This window comes from Miscanthus floridulus, chromosome 8, assembly GCF_019320115.1.
Source record: "Miscanthus floridulus cultivar M001 chromosome 8, ASM1932011v1, whole genome shotgun sequence".
Classification (NCBI taxonomy): Eukaryota; Viridiplantae; Streptophyta; class Magnoliopsida; order Poales; family Poaceae; genus Miscanthus; species Miscanthus floridulus.
The window spans coordinates 1,496,485-1,511,779 of record NC_089587.1 but is presented as its reverse complement, the minus strand read 5'-3'; the positions used below and the strand labels follow the sequence as shown (position 1 = coordinate 1,511,779).

Genomic DNA, 15,295 nt, shown 5'->3' with positions numbered 1-15,295 from the left:
GCCCACTTGCTAAACCTAGCACTAGGTAGCTCCTAAAAACCCTCAGATCCATCGGAGCAAACTTCATTCACGTACGATTGAGAGTTGAAAGTGAATGGAGGGTCAAATACTTACTAGACCCTGGCTCCAGTGTGACCAAATGCTGGCTCAGGGTCCGGTCAGTTCATTTGACCAAGGTGTTTTCATCTGGTGCGACCGGACGCTGAGAGGTCAAGTGACTGGACGCTGAGGGCCAGCGTCCGGTCGACTCTAGTAAGGTTCCAGAGAGGGAAAATTATGACCGGACGCGTCCGATCAGTGCTGACCGGACGCTGGCCAGCGTTCGATCACACTGTAAACACTAGAGTTTAGGGTGAACTGACCAGCGCATTCGGTCAACATGACCGGAGCGTTCGGTCATCCCGCAGAGGCACATAACGGTTCATTTTTTAGCACATGTTATAAATACTTCCTCCATTCGTGTGTAGGGATACTTTTGCTCATTCCAATAGCTGAGAAACATCTTTGAGACTACCAAGAAGAGCAAGGTCCTAGTGAGGTGATTGAGATTTAAGAATCCTAAAGAGAGCCTTCATTAGTGAGATCAAGAGTAGCAAAGTGTGCATCCACCCTTCTCATTAGGCTTATCGTGGTCAAGTGAGAGTTCGTGCTTATTACTCTTGGTGATTGCCATCACCTAGATGGCTTGGTGGTGATTGGAGAGCTTGGTGATCATCCGATGGAGCTTGTGGATGACCCAACTCAAGTTATGAGTGGTTGTGGGTGATTCACCGCGATGGAGTGTCGAAGAATTAGCCTGTAGAGAGCACTTGATCCTTGCGCGGATCAAGGGGGAGCTCACCCTTACGCGGGTGCTCCAACGAGGACTAGTGGGGAGTGGCGACTCTCCGATACCTCAGCAAAACATCGCCGTGTTCCTCCTTCTCTCTTTACTTTGAGCATTTACTTTGAGCAATTCAATTCTTGTCATTTACATTCCTAGAATTGCCATGCTAGAGTAGGATTGAAACTTAGGGTGCTAAACTTTTGTGCATTAGATCAATAGAAATACTTTCTAGGCACAAGGGGTTAATTGGGCTAACCGTAGAGTTTAATTATTGCAAAGAAATTTAGAATTAGCCTAATTCACCCTCCCTCTAAGGCATCTTGATCCTTTCACCTACTACTACACAAATGAGAGGGAATTCTGAATATAAACCTTCAGTATCAGTAGCATATCATGTCAAAGTTCAGGTCATTGATGTCCGCTTTTTCATCGTGCTTTGGTTTGGAGAACCCCTAAATGTGATGGCAAAGCTAAGCTCACAAGCAAAACTATATCTAAGTGGAGGACAGATGAACTAGAGTAGCAATTTTAGAAATAGGTGCTCAAACAATGCAGAGGACTTACCGCTGTGCGACGGGCTAGGGCGGGTGCCGGGGTCAGTGTCACGGACGACGTCTTCACCGTACGTGGCTAGGGCATGGTCGTAGCGGGGAGGAGGAGGCCGGGTGCCGGATCGGTGGGGGCGGCTAGGACGACAACGAGGAGTCCGGGTGCTGGGGTTGTCAGCGTCGCGACCGACGTCGTCGGCGTCGGGGCCCGCTTCGTAGCGGGGAGGAGGACTGGAGGAGGCTGGGTGCCGAGGTCGGTGGAGGCGGTGGCTGGGGTAGCGGGGAGGAGGAGGTCTTGTGCCGGGGTCAGCGTCATGGGGCGAGGTCATGGAGCCAAGATTCGTGCGTCGGTTGCGGGGAGGAAACGTGCAGCTTGGGGCGCGAAATTGACCGAGGCGAGGAACGATGCCGGCCGGCGACGGCGACGGCGATGACGGAGGAGGCCAAATCCAAATCGTGAGGAGCGAGGGCGGGTGCGGAGGAATCCTTCGCGAGAGGAGTGAAGGCTTGCGGGGGGGGGGGGGCAGCTTTGATTGGAGAGGAGATTCAGTTTCCTTCAACGTCGCTGCGGGCCGCGATTCCTTTGGCGTCGCTCCTTGTCACATCGCAAGGGAGGGGAGGGGAGGGCGACCCCGTAGCTGCAACGTACGTGCCTTCCTTCGGCGTCGCTACGGGTCGGTATCGCAAGCGAGGGGAGGGAAGGGCGACCCCAAAAAAAAGTCGCACCAAAAAATTATCTTACTTTTGTTCTTTTTAATTATAGGAGATGTAGATATAGATATAGATATAGATATAGGCCCTGTTTGGATACTCTAGCACAGCTAGATGTTAGAGTTAGTTTCTAGCTCAGGACTAGCCCTGAACTAACTCTAGCCTAAGAGATGTTTGGATACAAGGGTTAAAATGATAATAAATATCCTTTCTAAATCATTGGTGTGGGTGAAAGTAGAGAGAAAACAGTGGACCCCACCTCAAATAGCCCCAACTAGCCCAAATAATCACCTCTTTGGGGGATAGTTTTTTTAGGGTGGGCTAGTTGCAAATAACCCACTCTAACCCTCCTGTTTGGCTACTTTAGAGTTAGTTGAGCTCCAACTAGCCCAAACTAGCTCTAACCCATGGATCCAAACAGGGCCATAGATAGAGATAGAGATAGAGATAGAGATATTATTTTTATCATGTATCTCGATATAGTGTGTATTTATGTGTGTAATAAAATCTACATATTTAATAAAAATATTTTTGAGCTGTGAGTCCCTTATGTTAAATTTGTTTTAAACTATGAGTTTAGTTTACCATATGTTAAATGGTACTCATGTTCCAAATTATAAAACGTTTTGATTTCTTTAGATATATTATTTTTACTATGTATCTCACTAAAATGTTTTTTAGCTGAGTCCCTTAAGTTGAATTTGTTTTAAACTATAATCTTAGTTTACCAAATGTTAAATGGTACCCCATCCATTCCAAATTATAAAACGTGGACTTCTTTAGATATATTGTTTTTATATACGTATTTAGACATAGTGTGCATGTAAGTGTATAGTAAACTATATGTATCTAAAAATATATAAAAAACGTTTTATTACGTACTAGTGAGCTGCTTTGAATCCTCTTCGATGGAGGTGAAGTCAGATACATTTCACTATTATTTTTAAAAATAGAAAATATAGGTCATGCACTGGTTTTATTGTTGTTTGTGGGACATGTTGCCAACTCGTATTTTATATATTGTATAATCCTCCATTAATGCTCTTTTTTTCTTGAAAGCCTTCCGGCAAAACTTTATTGATTCAATAATATGGATGCATCGTTTACAAAGTCTCCATTACTGCTCTTAATACTTCATCACAGCATGCCAATATTGTTTGCATGAATGTTTGTAATTTGAGTTCAGATTAAACCAAAACTAACAGCTTGTTTGCTTGCTCGTAAACGATCGTAAATTTTCAGCCGGGAACAGTGTTTTTCTCTTACACCAAACCAGCCAGCAGTAAATAATCCACGATCGTTTACGGCCTCCCGAACAGGCTGTAAGGCATAGGGGGTATGGTCCACCATTTCATTCAGACGCCTGGACAGCCCAGATCAGCTCAGCCCATCACTATACAACCCATAGCCCAATATTTTTCCCCATACAAACTTAGCAGACATGGGCCTAACTAATAACAGTATCTGATGAATGACGCTGGCCCATCAGGCCCACTACTATACAGGACCCGTCCCCCTCCCACGCCGCAAACCCGTCTTCCTTCCGGCGTAAGCTGGCGAACGAATGATGGTTTCGCCAAGCAATTAGCGGCAACCTCCACTCCTCCCTTGGTACCTCCCCCACTCTTTTGGGAATATTTAACTTTTTATTATTATAACGGATGATACCTCGCCAGCAGAGAGAGAAATTTAATACGAAATTACCACTTTTGCTCGCGTGGCACGCCAACACATAACTCCAGCGCGGATCTGAGTCAGCAGCCCCATACGAAATGACGCCCCTGCCCCTGGCGTGTTTATACTCACAGACAGTCGGACCCCACTTGTCAGCCGTCTCTCCTAGCCTCTCCTCCCGCTGACGGGTGGACCCGGCCGTCAGGGTCATCCCCTACCTCCAGCCACCGATCCCTTAGGCAGAGCGAGCGACAACGATGGGAGTGGGTGGAGCTGGCGGGAGGGGCCGACGCCGGCGGCGGCGTCGTGCTCGGAGCCGGCGCGCCGGCGCCGGTGCCATTGCTGTGGGTGGTGAGGACCATGACGACGAGCTTCTCGTCGGCGGGATGGCGCTGCGGGCACAGTTCGACGCCGAGAAGTGGTGCAGCAGGGGCGGTGTATCCTTGCTAGGCCAACGGAGGAAGCAGGGAGGTGAATGGTGGTGTCTGTGTGGAGATCCGGAGCTCGAACCGAAGCTCGGCAATGGCGGTGGCTACGGTGATTGGCGGCGCTGGAGAAGAAGAGAGGACAGAGGGAGGGGCGGGACGTCTACGGCGTGGAGAGGGGCCCGAGGGGCGATGGAGAGGGGGAGGAACGAGCAGTGGGCACCCCTAGCAGTGGGAAGCTCGGTCGTATGCCGCCCATGGCGGCTTGACTCGGTGCGCACGATGGAGGGATTGCGACTGCGGTGGTGTGGTGGATGCGGCGGAGGGGCGGGGTCCACCCTGATAGGGGATCAGTAGCTGGAGGTAGGGGATGACCCTGATAGGTGGGTCCACCCCGTCAGCGAGAGGAGAGGTGGGGAGAGATGACTGGCAGGTGGGGTTCGAATGTCTCTGAGTATAAACATGTCTGGAGCATGGCCGTCATTTCGCATGAGGCTGCTGACTAGGATGGAGTGATGTGTTGGTGTTCCTCGTAAGCAAAAGTTTCAATTTCATATCAAATTTCTCTCCAGGCTGATAAAACCGTAATATCAATTCTAAAAATGTTATCGGAGAATCCGTTGTAACGGTAAAATGTTAAATATCCCTCTTTTGGGGTTCCTCGCACAGACCCCAAAAAGGCAAAACCCCCAAGTGAATCTCTCTCCTCCCCGATCGCAGCCCGATCGGCGGCGGCGGCGGCGGCGGCGATGGGGCGGATCGAGATCGATTGGGAGGAGGTGTTTGTCAACTCACCGTCCCACGACCGCGAGGTCGACGTCTGCTTCGCCTCCCCCTCGTCGGCGCCGCGCGCCTCCGCGGCGAAGGCGGCGCGGGCGCGGGCGTTCGGCGTCGCGAAGGTGTTATCGGGCGACGAGCGGCGGGGGTCCCCAGACAGCCACCACCGGAGGAGGTTCCGGGCGCTGCGCGACGATGTCGACTGGTGCGTGGCCGAGCGCCGCACCGCCGCGCACGGGGGTGACGGGGCGCACCGGCCAGTGACCCGCGCGGCCGCTAAGGTACGCGCGTACGCCCGCTCTCCTGTGGTTGTGTCGAACTGGGGGTGTTTGATTACGGATGGTTGAAGTTGAACCTCGCGGTAGTTTCGCATACTGTTCCTCAGGTGTAGTGTGCGCTTAGGTCTTTGCCCCCCTTTCTGAGCTACTACATTGCATCAGCGAAGCGATGCCGAGTACCATTGCTCGCTTGGTTGTGATTCCGAGTACCATTCCTGGCTTGGTTTGCAGGCTGCTGATGGTCGGGGACAGGATGCTCATGCCGCTTCTAAGGATGTGTTTGCTTTCGGTAAGATTTCCACTCTTGCTGTCGTTATCATTTCTGACCTTGCACATCTGCTAGCCGCAAAAGGTGGATTGGGAGACTTTATGAACATGTCATGGGTTAGTGGATTTATCACGGGAAATGCATTCTATCGGTGTGGAATATCAATCATCAGAATAAAGCGTCGGTTGAATCCAAAGTTCAAGAAGGCGCTAGGCGCTTTCTAGGCGCTGACCCATAGCCTAGCGTCTAGGCTAGCCTAGGCCAGCCTAGGCGTTTCAAGGTGTTTTTCTAGGCGTTTTGCCAATTTAGCACACAACACACACAACACACACACACACACACACATATATATATATATTATAGTAGAAAATGCTGAATAAATTAGTTAAATAGAAGCATAGAGTAGCTGAATACAGTATATAAAAGAGAGGGCAGTAGACATACCTTAGTGGCTTACTGGTTTAGGCTCAATAATCAATAGATAGCTTGTTCCTATTTCCTACAGTAAGGGTTGACAGCTTGTAAATACTCAATAGACAGCAAGCAGTTCATAAAAAAAATAGAAAATAGCAAGTTGACACTTATATGAATGATTTCAGCCATCTCCCATCCATGAACAGACCATATCAGCAGCTAGTAATTACAAATTTTAAAGCACAAACAAGTGGACAGGACAGCAGTACAAGTGCACAACACAATTCATAAATAAATGTCTTGTTCAGAGACCACATAGTTCTCACAAAAGAAGAAAAACACAGTCACACAACAACAGTTCATAAGTTTCAGACATACATGAATGCATCATAAAAGATAAACCATGACATGATAAAAAGGCCCCACTACCATATCATCTTTCTTCTTCAATAGGGTTCCACATAATCATCCTCATCTTCATCAAACTGTTCTTCTTCGGAGTCAAATTCTTCTCCTCATAAAGCTGTCTCACTCTTGCACTTCTACGCAGCTCAAGTTGTTCTTCTGCTCCCACTGCATCTCCAATAATAGACCAAGGTATCCCTGTACCTTCCATCTCATCTTCCTCATCTCTATAGACAACTAATGCACAATCATCTCCAATCTCATGCAGAAAACCTTGAGCTTCAGTTGTATCATTAGACAAGAGAACATCACTGATCTTCTTTGACTTGATCTTTTCTTTCTTATTAATCAGCTTGGAGTTGAATTGAATATAGACCAATTTATTCAGGCGGGCTGTAGTAAGCCTATTTCTCTTCTTAGTGTGTACCTATAAATTTAAAATAAGAGCATTTTCAGGTCTGCAATTTAATTGTAATGCTGCTGCAATTTTCAGGTAGACAGGTACTAACCCCTTCAAACCCGCTCCAATTTCTTTCACAACCAGAAGAGCTTGATGTCAAAGATAGGATCCTTGTAGCCATCTTCTGTAAAGCTGGTGTTTTAGTTCCATACAGCCGCCACCATGATGCTGAAATAAATGAAAAACACCTCTATTAGTTAGTAGCCATTTATTGTTAGATGAAAACAGCAAACAACCATGTTGTAATCAAATTTATTGTAAATCCCTCCTTGCATCACCTTGTCACAGAGTTTGCACTTCACCTTGCCCTTGTTGTTAGCATCAACAAGAACCCCATATTCCCATCCCACATCATCTGAATTTCTTCTCAGGAGATTCGCTCCCTCAGTGTTCGCTAGGCATACATTCAGATTCAGAGCACAGATCAGGTTCTCGAACAATTAGGCATTCAGAGTAGTCATTCAGAGCATTCAGGCATCCAGAGTATTCAGCTTCAGAGCAGGGGAGAGGAGCAGGGGGGGAGCAGCGAGCAGGGGAGGGGACTGACCTTGGGGCTGCCGCTTAGGGAGGACCGGAGGACACTGTCGGGTAGGGATGTGCCTGCGGGAGGGGTGCGTCGACGGGAAGACGAGACCGGTGGGGAGGAGCTTCCAGGCGGGGAGCAGGGCGACCGGCGGGGAGGAGCTTAGGGACGGGCCACGGGGACGAGCTTCCAGACGGGGAAGAGCGCGGCCTTGCGGATCCACCTGCCCGGCGCCGGCAGGGAGGAGCGTGGCCGTTGGGAGCAGCTTCCCGGAGGGGTCGCAGGCGGGGGCAGGTGAGCGGCAGCGGCCGTCTGAGAGCGGGAGAAGCACGAAGGAGGCAGACGTGCGTCCTTTTCCCCCCTTCTCCCTCTTATCCTTCCCGCGCGAGGCTTCTTTTCCCGTGCCCGAAGCCAGCTGCGCGCGCGCTTCCGCGGGGGCGGAAAATTTCGCGCGCTCGCCCGAGGCGTCCGCCTTCACGCCGTCTAGAGCGCCTGCGCGCCGCCAAATCGCCGCCGAGGCGCTGCGTCCGCCTAGGGGTCCGCCTACCCCCGTAGGCCAGGTGAAGCCCGTCGCCTCCCGATTAGTCGCGCCTAGGCGCGCCTAAGGCGTCGCCTTTTTGAACTTTGGTTGAATCTGTTACAGCTGTTCACTGATACAAACTGTCATTGATTTGTTATGTGTCATTTGTTTGTAGGCCTGGAAGATGAGCAGGTGGAACGTGAGGGCAACAGATTCCGTTCGAGGTTACCTCCCATTCAGAAAAATAAATATGGCCCGGTACAGTACAGTTTTTTCTTTCTCCCTTTTTTTTATGCCTTGTTTATCTGTAGGCATCTCTCTCTTGGAAACTATTATGAGGGAATTGTGGATGCAGTTACCTTTGAATACACTCAAAAGCCAAGGGCGTGCGGGGAAAAGGGATCCTATATCGGTGGACAAGATGTACTCAAGCCAACCAAGTTCCACATCTTTATCTGCAAAGAGGACTCATGCCATTGATCCAGAGGTGTCTGATCATGAAAAATGTCAGAATGTTGAGAGTTCCCTCTCCAGAAGATTCTCTAAGAGGTAGGCTTCCATTTTCCTTCTGTTTACAGACAAGCTATTTATGTCACGTTTCTAACTAGTAATTTTATCTTTCCATTTTGTACAACCGTCCAATATTTGTTAATGAAAATGTGACGATTTATGGAAATTTGTAGATTATTAAATATATTCTCTGCCTTGCTTATGTTGCACAAAGCATTTACATATTACACACATATGGTCATATACATTGGCATCTATGATGTACCATTATTATATATATAGCTTATTACTTTGATCCATCTAGAAGTACGAATCAGCAGCTCATTTTCAATTCTTCTATGCAGGAGGAAGGAACAGCTTCAGAATCCATCTTCCGTTTATTCTCGAAAGGTTGGTATGCTGATACTGAGTACTCTGCGAATTCTCCTTTAGTTTCCTATTCCATAACTAATCATCCATACTTTCCTGTTGCTTGAATGTTAAAATCACACGATCCTCATTTCGGATTAGCTGCTAAATGCTCAAACTATATTATGTTGCATTTCAATGTAATCCTACTGCATGCAATGCGTAATGAGCATATCATGTTTGACTTCAGTGGTCATAAGAACTGTAGAGAACATAGTGAGTGTTGGTGTTTACTATCAAGGACATTTCTTCAGATTTTTTATGGGTTCATTGCATTAGCGATTGCTCACTAGCAAGGCTGAGCAAGGTTGAGAAAAATAAACTCTCTTTGTTAACATGAGTTCACAAAGCTTTGTGTTTTCGCACTAAATCTTGTTTTCAGAAAGGTCAGATAGTTATTACCTTCTTTAATAGACACTGCTAATTTTGCCATGGTATTATTTGTTCATAATAAGTTTGGCTGTCATATGTTGCATCGGCAAGAGACAGGCAGTTTATCGGGCACTATGCCATACTTTCTCATAGTAGTTTGATCATGGCACCACTTTTACATGTAATTTTGACCTTACACATTTATTAACCTGAGTTGCCTATAAGGTTCAAGATGTGGTTCTTTTGGATGATGAAGATATGAAACCTGAGGAAGAAGTAAACTGTGAGATGTCTGACAGACGGTAAGCTTCTCTCTGTTGTTGTATTCATCATGTAAACTGTTAGCTGAGCTTTTGGTTTGTGTTTCAACTGAACCAATTGTATTTTCAGGAATGAACCGAAGATCTACTACCCATCGAGGTGAATATTGTGCTTTTTTTTTCTGAAGATCATGAATTCATGGTCGGTGTTCATTTTACCTTCTTTTGACTTTATTATGAACAGAGATAATAGAGAATCTGTGGAGCTCACCAGATCTGATATTAAATGTCTTGATCCTGGAGTATATCTGTCGTCACCGGTGATAAACTTCTACATCCAGTAAGTCGCGACTTTGTATTATGATTATGATTTTTTACTTAAACTTCTCCAGTGTATCACTTATTTTTCAAACAAATAGGAAGCAACCAGTGAAAGGTTTGGTATGGGAATATTTAGGTGTTATGTTTGCTCTTCTACTGCTACTCACATTGTAAATTGTAAAGTCTTGAATGCCATCAAACTATTTACTGTGGGCTATTTAGCTGAAGAATTTGTAAAGTAAGTATTATGTGAACTCTGAGCTATGCTATTTCCAGGGAGGTATTAAAAGATACTCTGTATTCTTTCCTTGATGTTGCTGTGCAGGTACATCAAAAGGAACAGATTGTGTACTGAAGATTTCAGAGACAAATTCTACATATTTAACACTTATTTTTATGGAAAGCTTGAAGAAGCATTGTATTGTCCGGTACGATCTTTTGTGCCATGAAGTCATACTTCTCTTACTAAATGGCTTTGCACTATATCTTTGTTCAAAATTGGGATAATATACTCTTCTGGGTGCATAATACATGAGTGCCTTGTAATAGAAGTTTTTGTTCATTTTTTCCTCAAACCGGCAGGAGAGATGTCAGTCCCCCTATTAAGGCCTTGTTTGGATCCATTAGCTATTACTCCCTCCATTCCAAATTATAAGACGTTTTGTGCTTTCTAGATACATTGATTTTGCTATGCAATTAGATATACACTGTCTAGATATATAGTAAAAGCAGTGCATCTAGAAAAGCCAAAATGTCTTATAATTTGGAATGGAGTAATAGTTAGCTAGCTAATATTAGTAGCTAACTATTAGCTGGTTTGGCTCAACTAGTGAGATAGTTGTTTGTTGGGTATTCGGCTAACAAATAGATAGACTATTAGCTGGACCCGTTTGGATCCAAAGGAGTTAATTATTAGCAGCTAAGTATTACCTTTATGGATCCAAACAGGGCCTAAGAAGGTATGGACACTAGTACAGTACTAATGCAAAGAAGGAAAAAGTGAAAAACGAACGCGCACAAACTCAAACTGTTAAACATGCATATGTGGCATGTAACATGTTTGAGAGAAACACTACCCAATCAACAGATTTGTGGCATCATGGAGCTCAAACCGGAAGCTCCTGCTGAGAGTGAACCTTCAAGGATCCCATGGACCACAGCCAGTGGCTGATCCATATAGGCCGATTTGGGTGTGTCCATACCCAGGCCTATAAACAAGAAATTAGTTATTGCTATAGATTTTTCACCTTATTTGCACAATTGCATCCCCAATTAACTCATCCACTCACAGGCAGTCTGCACCCCATCTATTTTTTCTCTAGCTTTCACCCTTGACCTCAGCTGAGGTACTCGTTGACTCCTGAACACACACTTGTGTTTTGAAAGAAGCCGGACAACCAAAATGGCCAGCAAGTTAAAACCATTCAGCCGGGGTTGGGGGTTCATCCGTTGATTGTGCCGGAGCACACCACCATTCTTGGAAGGAGATAGGATAAAGGCCATGCCAATAGACAGTTTTTGTTCTTCCTTGCCAGTTGCTATGAGATAGGTCCTTCATTTCTTGGGTGGAATTACAATTAAAAAATGACATACCCAGACCTGAAAGCTCCCATACAAGACGGGGTCTGGGGAAGGGAATTTCTAGAGAGCCTTACCCTTTCTTTTTGTGCAAAAGGAGTCTGGTTTCAACCCAGGATGTCCAAGGCACAAGTAGAGATTGTACCAGTGCTCCAGGCCCGCCTTCTTGAGGGAGGAATTACAACTAACCAATTATTATTTTCTTCTTGAGTGAGGAATTATCATTTTGTTCTTGTACCCCTTATGACCTACAATGCTCAAGGGTTAGACGCACATTTGAGTTTATTCAACTACATTTCAATCCAGTCATTTTCCACTATTTTCCCACTAGTCCTTCACAAAATTTGATCCTCTTCTTTTTCCAAATTCAAATTGAATTAAAGTATTCTCTCCTGTTTTTTTTTTTCCTCTCATTTCTCTTGTGTTCATGTGTTGACATTATCTTTTGTTCTACTTGTTTTTTTCATTTTTATTATCTTAACATGATATCTTAGATGGCAAAATTATGTTTTTGTTGGATTTTGTTCTAGGATGAGTTCTCAAAGTTGAGAAGATGGTGGAAAGGTGTCAATATATTAAATAAAGCATACATCATCTTGCCGATCCATGGGACGTAAGTCGATACTGAATAAGACGTTTACAATATGAAGCTGAAATACTATTATTCAGATCCATGCAATATAATTTGTTCTCAAAGCCACACTTTTATATGCTTATTAAGACATTATCAGCTTGTTAGCAAGTTTCATGGTTCATCTGGACCCCCTTTGAATTATCTTAGATCCTGAGATTCCTAATATTGTGCTGATATCTGTACTGTTGTTAAACCTTTTTTATCGTCTGAACTGTTGCCCTTTAGCATATGCTGAATGCTTTTGAAACCTACAATCATGTCTTTCACTCAGTACCTTTGTGTATAATATATTTATGAAAAAAAAATGTCTCTTTACATTTGTAAACCAGGGCGCACTGGAGCTTGGTAATCATTTGCATTCCTGCAAAAGAGAGTATTTCAGGACCAATCATACTTCATCTGGACTCCCTAGCGATGCATCCCAGTACTAAGATCTTGAACACAGTTGAGAGGCAAGTAACGACTTCACTACTTCAGCTATAGTTGTCTAGCTATTTTCATTTTTGCTATTAAAAAGACAAGAAATTCTAGAATGTGGCAGACTTGCCTGCTGCTGAGTTTTAGTGCAAGTGACCTACCCTCTGCGCAACACTGACAATGCCAACAACATGTTGCAGATACCTTGAAAAAGAATGGCGCCAACTATCATCAATTTTAGGGACAACATGGGAGGATCTTAAAAGTAATATACACAAGGAAAGTGTTGAGGTACATACAGTTTAACAATGTGCAAAGTTACACTGTCCTTCCAGTTCTCCTTGGCACATAGGTTTCCAGATGTTTGCGTTAAATATTTGTTGAGACTGCGACTACTTGAGTTTACTCAGAAATCAATATAACATGTTTTCAACAACTGTTAGGTTCCGCGGCAGAATAATGAGTACGACTGTGGCATCTTCATGCTTTATTATATTGAACGGTTTATAGAAGAGGCACCAGAAAGATTCACAATTGATAAACTTGATATGGTTAGTGCTGCCAGCTCTTTTCTTTACTTGTTCGGTTCTTGTTTGCTGTTTATGTTCAACTTTTAAGATTGTTTGAGAGATTTCAATAATGAACTTGTGTTTGTTACACAGTTTGATCGGAGTTGGTTCAAACCTGAAGAAGCATCTGATCTAAGGCGGAGAATAAGAGAGCTACTGCTGGAAGAATTTGAAAGTGCCAAGCTGGATGATGCTTTATCAGGAGCAGATGCATCTGATCCCGATGACAGCATAAAGGATGGAGAACTGAAAGCAGATGCACCTTCTGACAGTTCAGAAATGGTCGTAGAGGTGGTAGGAGGGTTGGGAAGCACTGTCAAGAGCAATGAAGGCATCAAGGTTGTAGCATCAGAAGAGGCAAGTGGAGAGTCAGGAGATGCTGGTAAGAGTATTGAAGGCATTGTTGCAGCATCAGAAAAAAAGAGTATTGAAGGCATCAATGTTGCAGAACCCGAAGAAGCAAGTGAAGAGTCTATAGATGCTTGTAAGAGTATAGGAGGCATCAACGTTGCAGAATCTGATGAAGCAAGTAGGGAGTTTGGAGAGACCGGTAAGACCAACAAAGGCACCAAGGTTGCAGTGTCAGAAGGAGCAAGTGTGTCTGGATACACTGATAAGAGTATGGAAGACATCTCTGACTCCGAGGTTGCAGTATTAGACAAAGTTCCAACTAGCAGCTGCAAACGCAAAAGGAAGACCACAAGCGGAGAGTGTGTGGATGCTGGTAAGAGTATCGAAGTTATCAATGTTGCAGAACCAGAAGAAGCAAGTGAAGAGTCTAGAGATGCTGGTAAGAGTATAGGAGGCATCAATGTTGAAGAATCAGATGAAGCAAGTGGGGAGTTTGGAGAAGCTGGTAAGACTAACAAAGGCACCAAGGTTGCAGTGTCAGAAGGAGCAAGTGCGGAGTCTGGATATGTTGATAAGATTATGGAAGACATCTCTGACTCTGAGGTTGCAGTATTAGACAATGCTCCAACTAGCAGCTACAAACGCGAAAAGAAGGCCACAGCCCGTGTTCTATCAGAAGCAGCTTCATTTTCAGATAGCGTCAAAGATGAAGAAGGTACGGTGAAAGCAGATTCTGGCAGCTCAAAAGCTGAGAAAGAAGGTGATTTGATTGTAATTGCATCGCCGGAAAGATCAGAGGGGAATGATGAGATCATTGGTAGCTCGCGAATTCCAGATGTAGTTTGTGACAGCTGCGACAGTGACACACATGCCACGGTGAGGATTGTAGGAGTTCGCAAACGAAATTTTTTTCCATCGTATGGTTGCAGTAATCCACACAAGGAGCCATGCACCGTGCCTCTGTTGGATTCTCGGGAAGATGGGAAATGGTGACAGATTTTGGTGTGATATTTTGAGGTTCCTGTTACCGTATGCCAAGCACGCAGATGGTGATCTCAGTAAACCGAATAGGTAGTGGGTCGATGCATGGCCTGCTTCCCTGATCTCGGGCACTTGGCTCCTGGAAAGCAGTTTTTGGGTAGGCAGTCCATGGGCATGGGCGCGAGACTTGTAAAGTGTACAGGTTAAATGGCTAACAATGTAGAGAGTAACCAGGGTGGACACCTGCCAGTGGTGCATATATATTCCTTCAATTTGAGATAAGCTATTGAAAGGTTTTGCATGTAAGGTCGTGCGTATTCCTTTTGTTCTTTTGAGCAAGCCAACATATGTTCAAGTTGCCAAAACATGCACCTTTATTCTTCTCCAGCTTTGATATGACTTGGGAGTAGATTTATGGTGTGAATGAAGCTATTACAGTGCAAATGTGCATCGGCATTATTATACATGTCTAGGCTCAGCCTGTTCGTTTGGTAAACGATCGTAAATTTACAGTCGGAACCGTATTTTTCTTTCACACAAATCAGCCCGCAGTACTTCTTTATGAACCAGCAACGATACGAACCAGCCAACCGAACATGCTCCTAGTTGCCCGTGGAGGTGATACAGATATGGAATTATGGATAGCATTGGTAGACGGCGGCAGCAGCATGATGTCACGCATGGGCGGACCTACAGTTGTGCCCGGGTATTCCCGAGCATACCCAACATTTTAAAGAAAATTTTTAGTAGTTTTTGGAGGTATATACATGTACAATATAGTTAAGGTCTCAAAATTACGATTCTTCATTATTTTCTCGTTGTAATTCGTGTCTAACTGAAAGCAACCCACAGGCCACACCTAGCTGGACGGCCCAATGGCCCATCTGGCTTTCCCACTCCCAAATCCTCAATTCCCCACTCCCCAAACCCATCAGGCTGCCGTAGGGGTAGGGCAGCCAGCAGTTTGGACCGTTCGACAGACGCGGAATCGCGATGCGGCGCCGGCGCCCCCTCCCCCCCGGTAGCTGCGGAGCCAGAGCTGCTCGCTCGGCGCGACCCGAGCCG

At 45.4% G+C, this 15,295-nt stretch overlaps 1 protein-coding gene across 5 annotated transcripts; it reads left to right on the top strand.

Moving 5' to 3' along the window:
* Positions 1-4,827: 4,827 nt before the first annotated feature.
* On the top strand, positions 4,828-14,653 carry LOC136475482 (probable ubiquitin-like-specific protease 2A). Of its 5 annotated transcripts, XM_066472959.1 has the most exons (15): positions 5,162-5,242; positions 5,471-5,528; positions 6,472-6,518; positions 8,005-8,087; positions 8,185-8,378; positions 8,684-8,729; positions 9,345-9,421; positions 9,510-9,539; positions 9,624-9,719; positions 10,026-10,128; positions 11,809-11,891; positions 12,242-12,364; positions 12,530-12,620; positions 12,773-12,880; positions 12,992-14,649. In XM_066472959.1, exons 5-15 carry the CDS (start codon positions 8,251-8,253, stop codon positions 14,240-14,242), a joined length of 2,136 nt encoding a protein of 711 aa, XP_066329056.1. In that variant the 5' UTR covers positions 5,162-5,242; positions 5,471-5,528; positions 6,472-6,518; positions 8,005-8,087; positions 8,185-8,250; the 3' UTR covers positions 14,243-14,649. The 5 variants fall into 5 exon arrangements, with proteins under 5 accessions (XP_066329054.1, XP_066329055.1, XP_066329056.1 ...); XM_066472957.1 differs by lacking the exon at positions 6,472-6,518 and having other exon boundaries at positions 4,828-5,242; positions 12,992-14,650; XM_066472958.1 differs by lacking the exon at positions 6,472-6,518 and having other exon boundaries at positions 5,104-5,242; positions 8,005-8,053; positions 8,141-8,378; positions 12,992-14,650.
* Positions 14,654-15,295: the final 642 nt, after the last annotated feature.

Excerpts from the sequence above, each read along its gene's own strand:
- LOC136475482 (XM_066472956.1), top strand. The coding sequence starts at position 7,381 with ATGTGCCTGCGGGAGGGGTGCGTCGACGGGAAGACGAGACCGGTGGGG. Across the intron at positions 9,720-10,025 it reads GTGATAAACTTCTACATCCA|GTACATCAAAAGGAACAGAT; the intron begins GTAAGTCGCGAC and ends GTTGCTGTGCAG. Across the intron at positions 12,621-12,772 it reads TACACAAGGAAAGTGTTGAG|GTTCCGCGGCAGAATAATGA; the intron begins GTACATACAGTT and ends AACAACTGTTAG.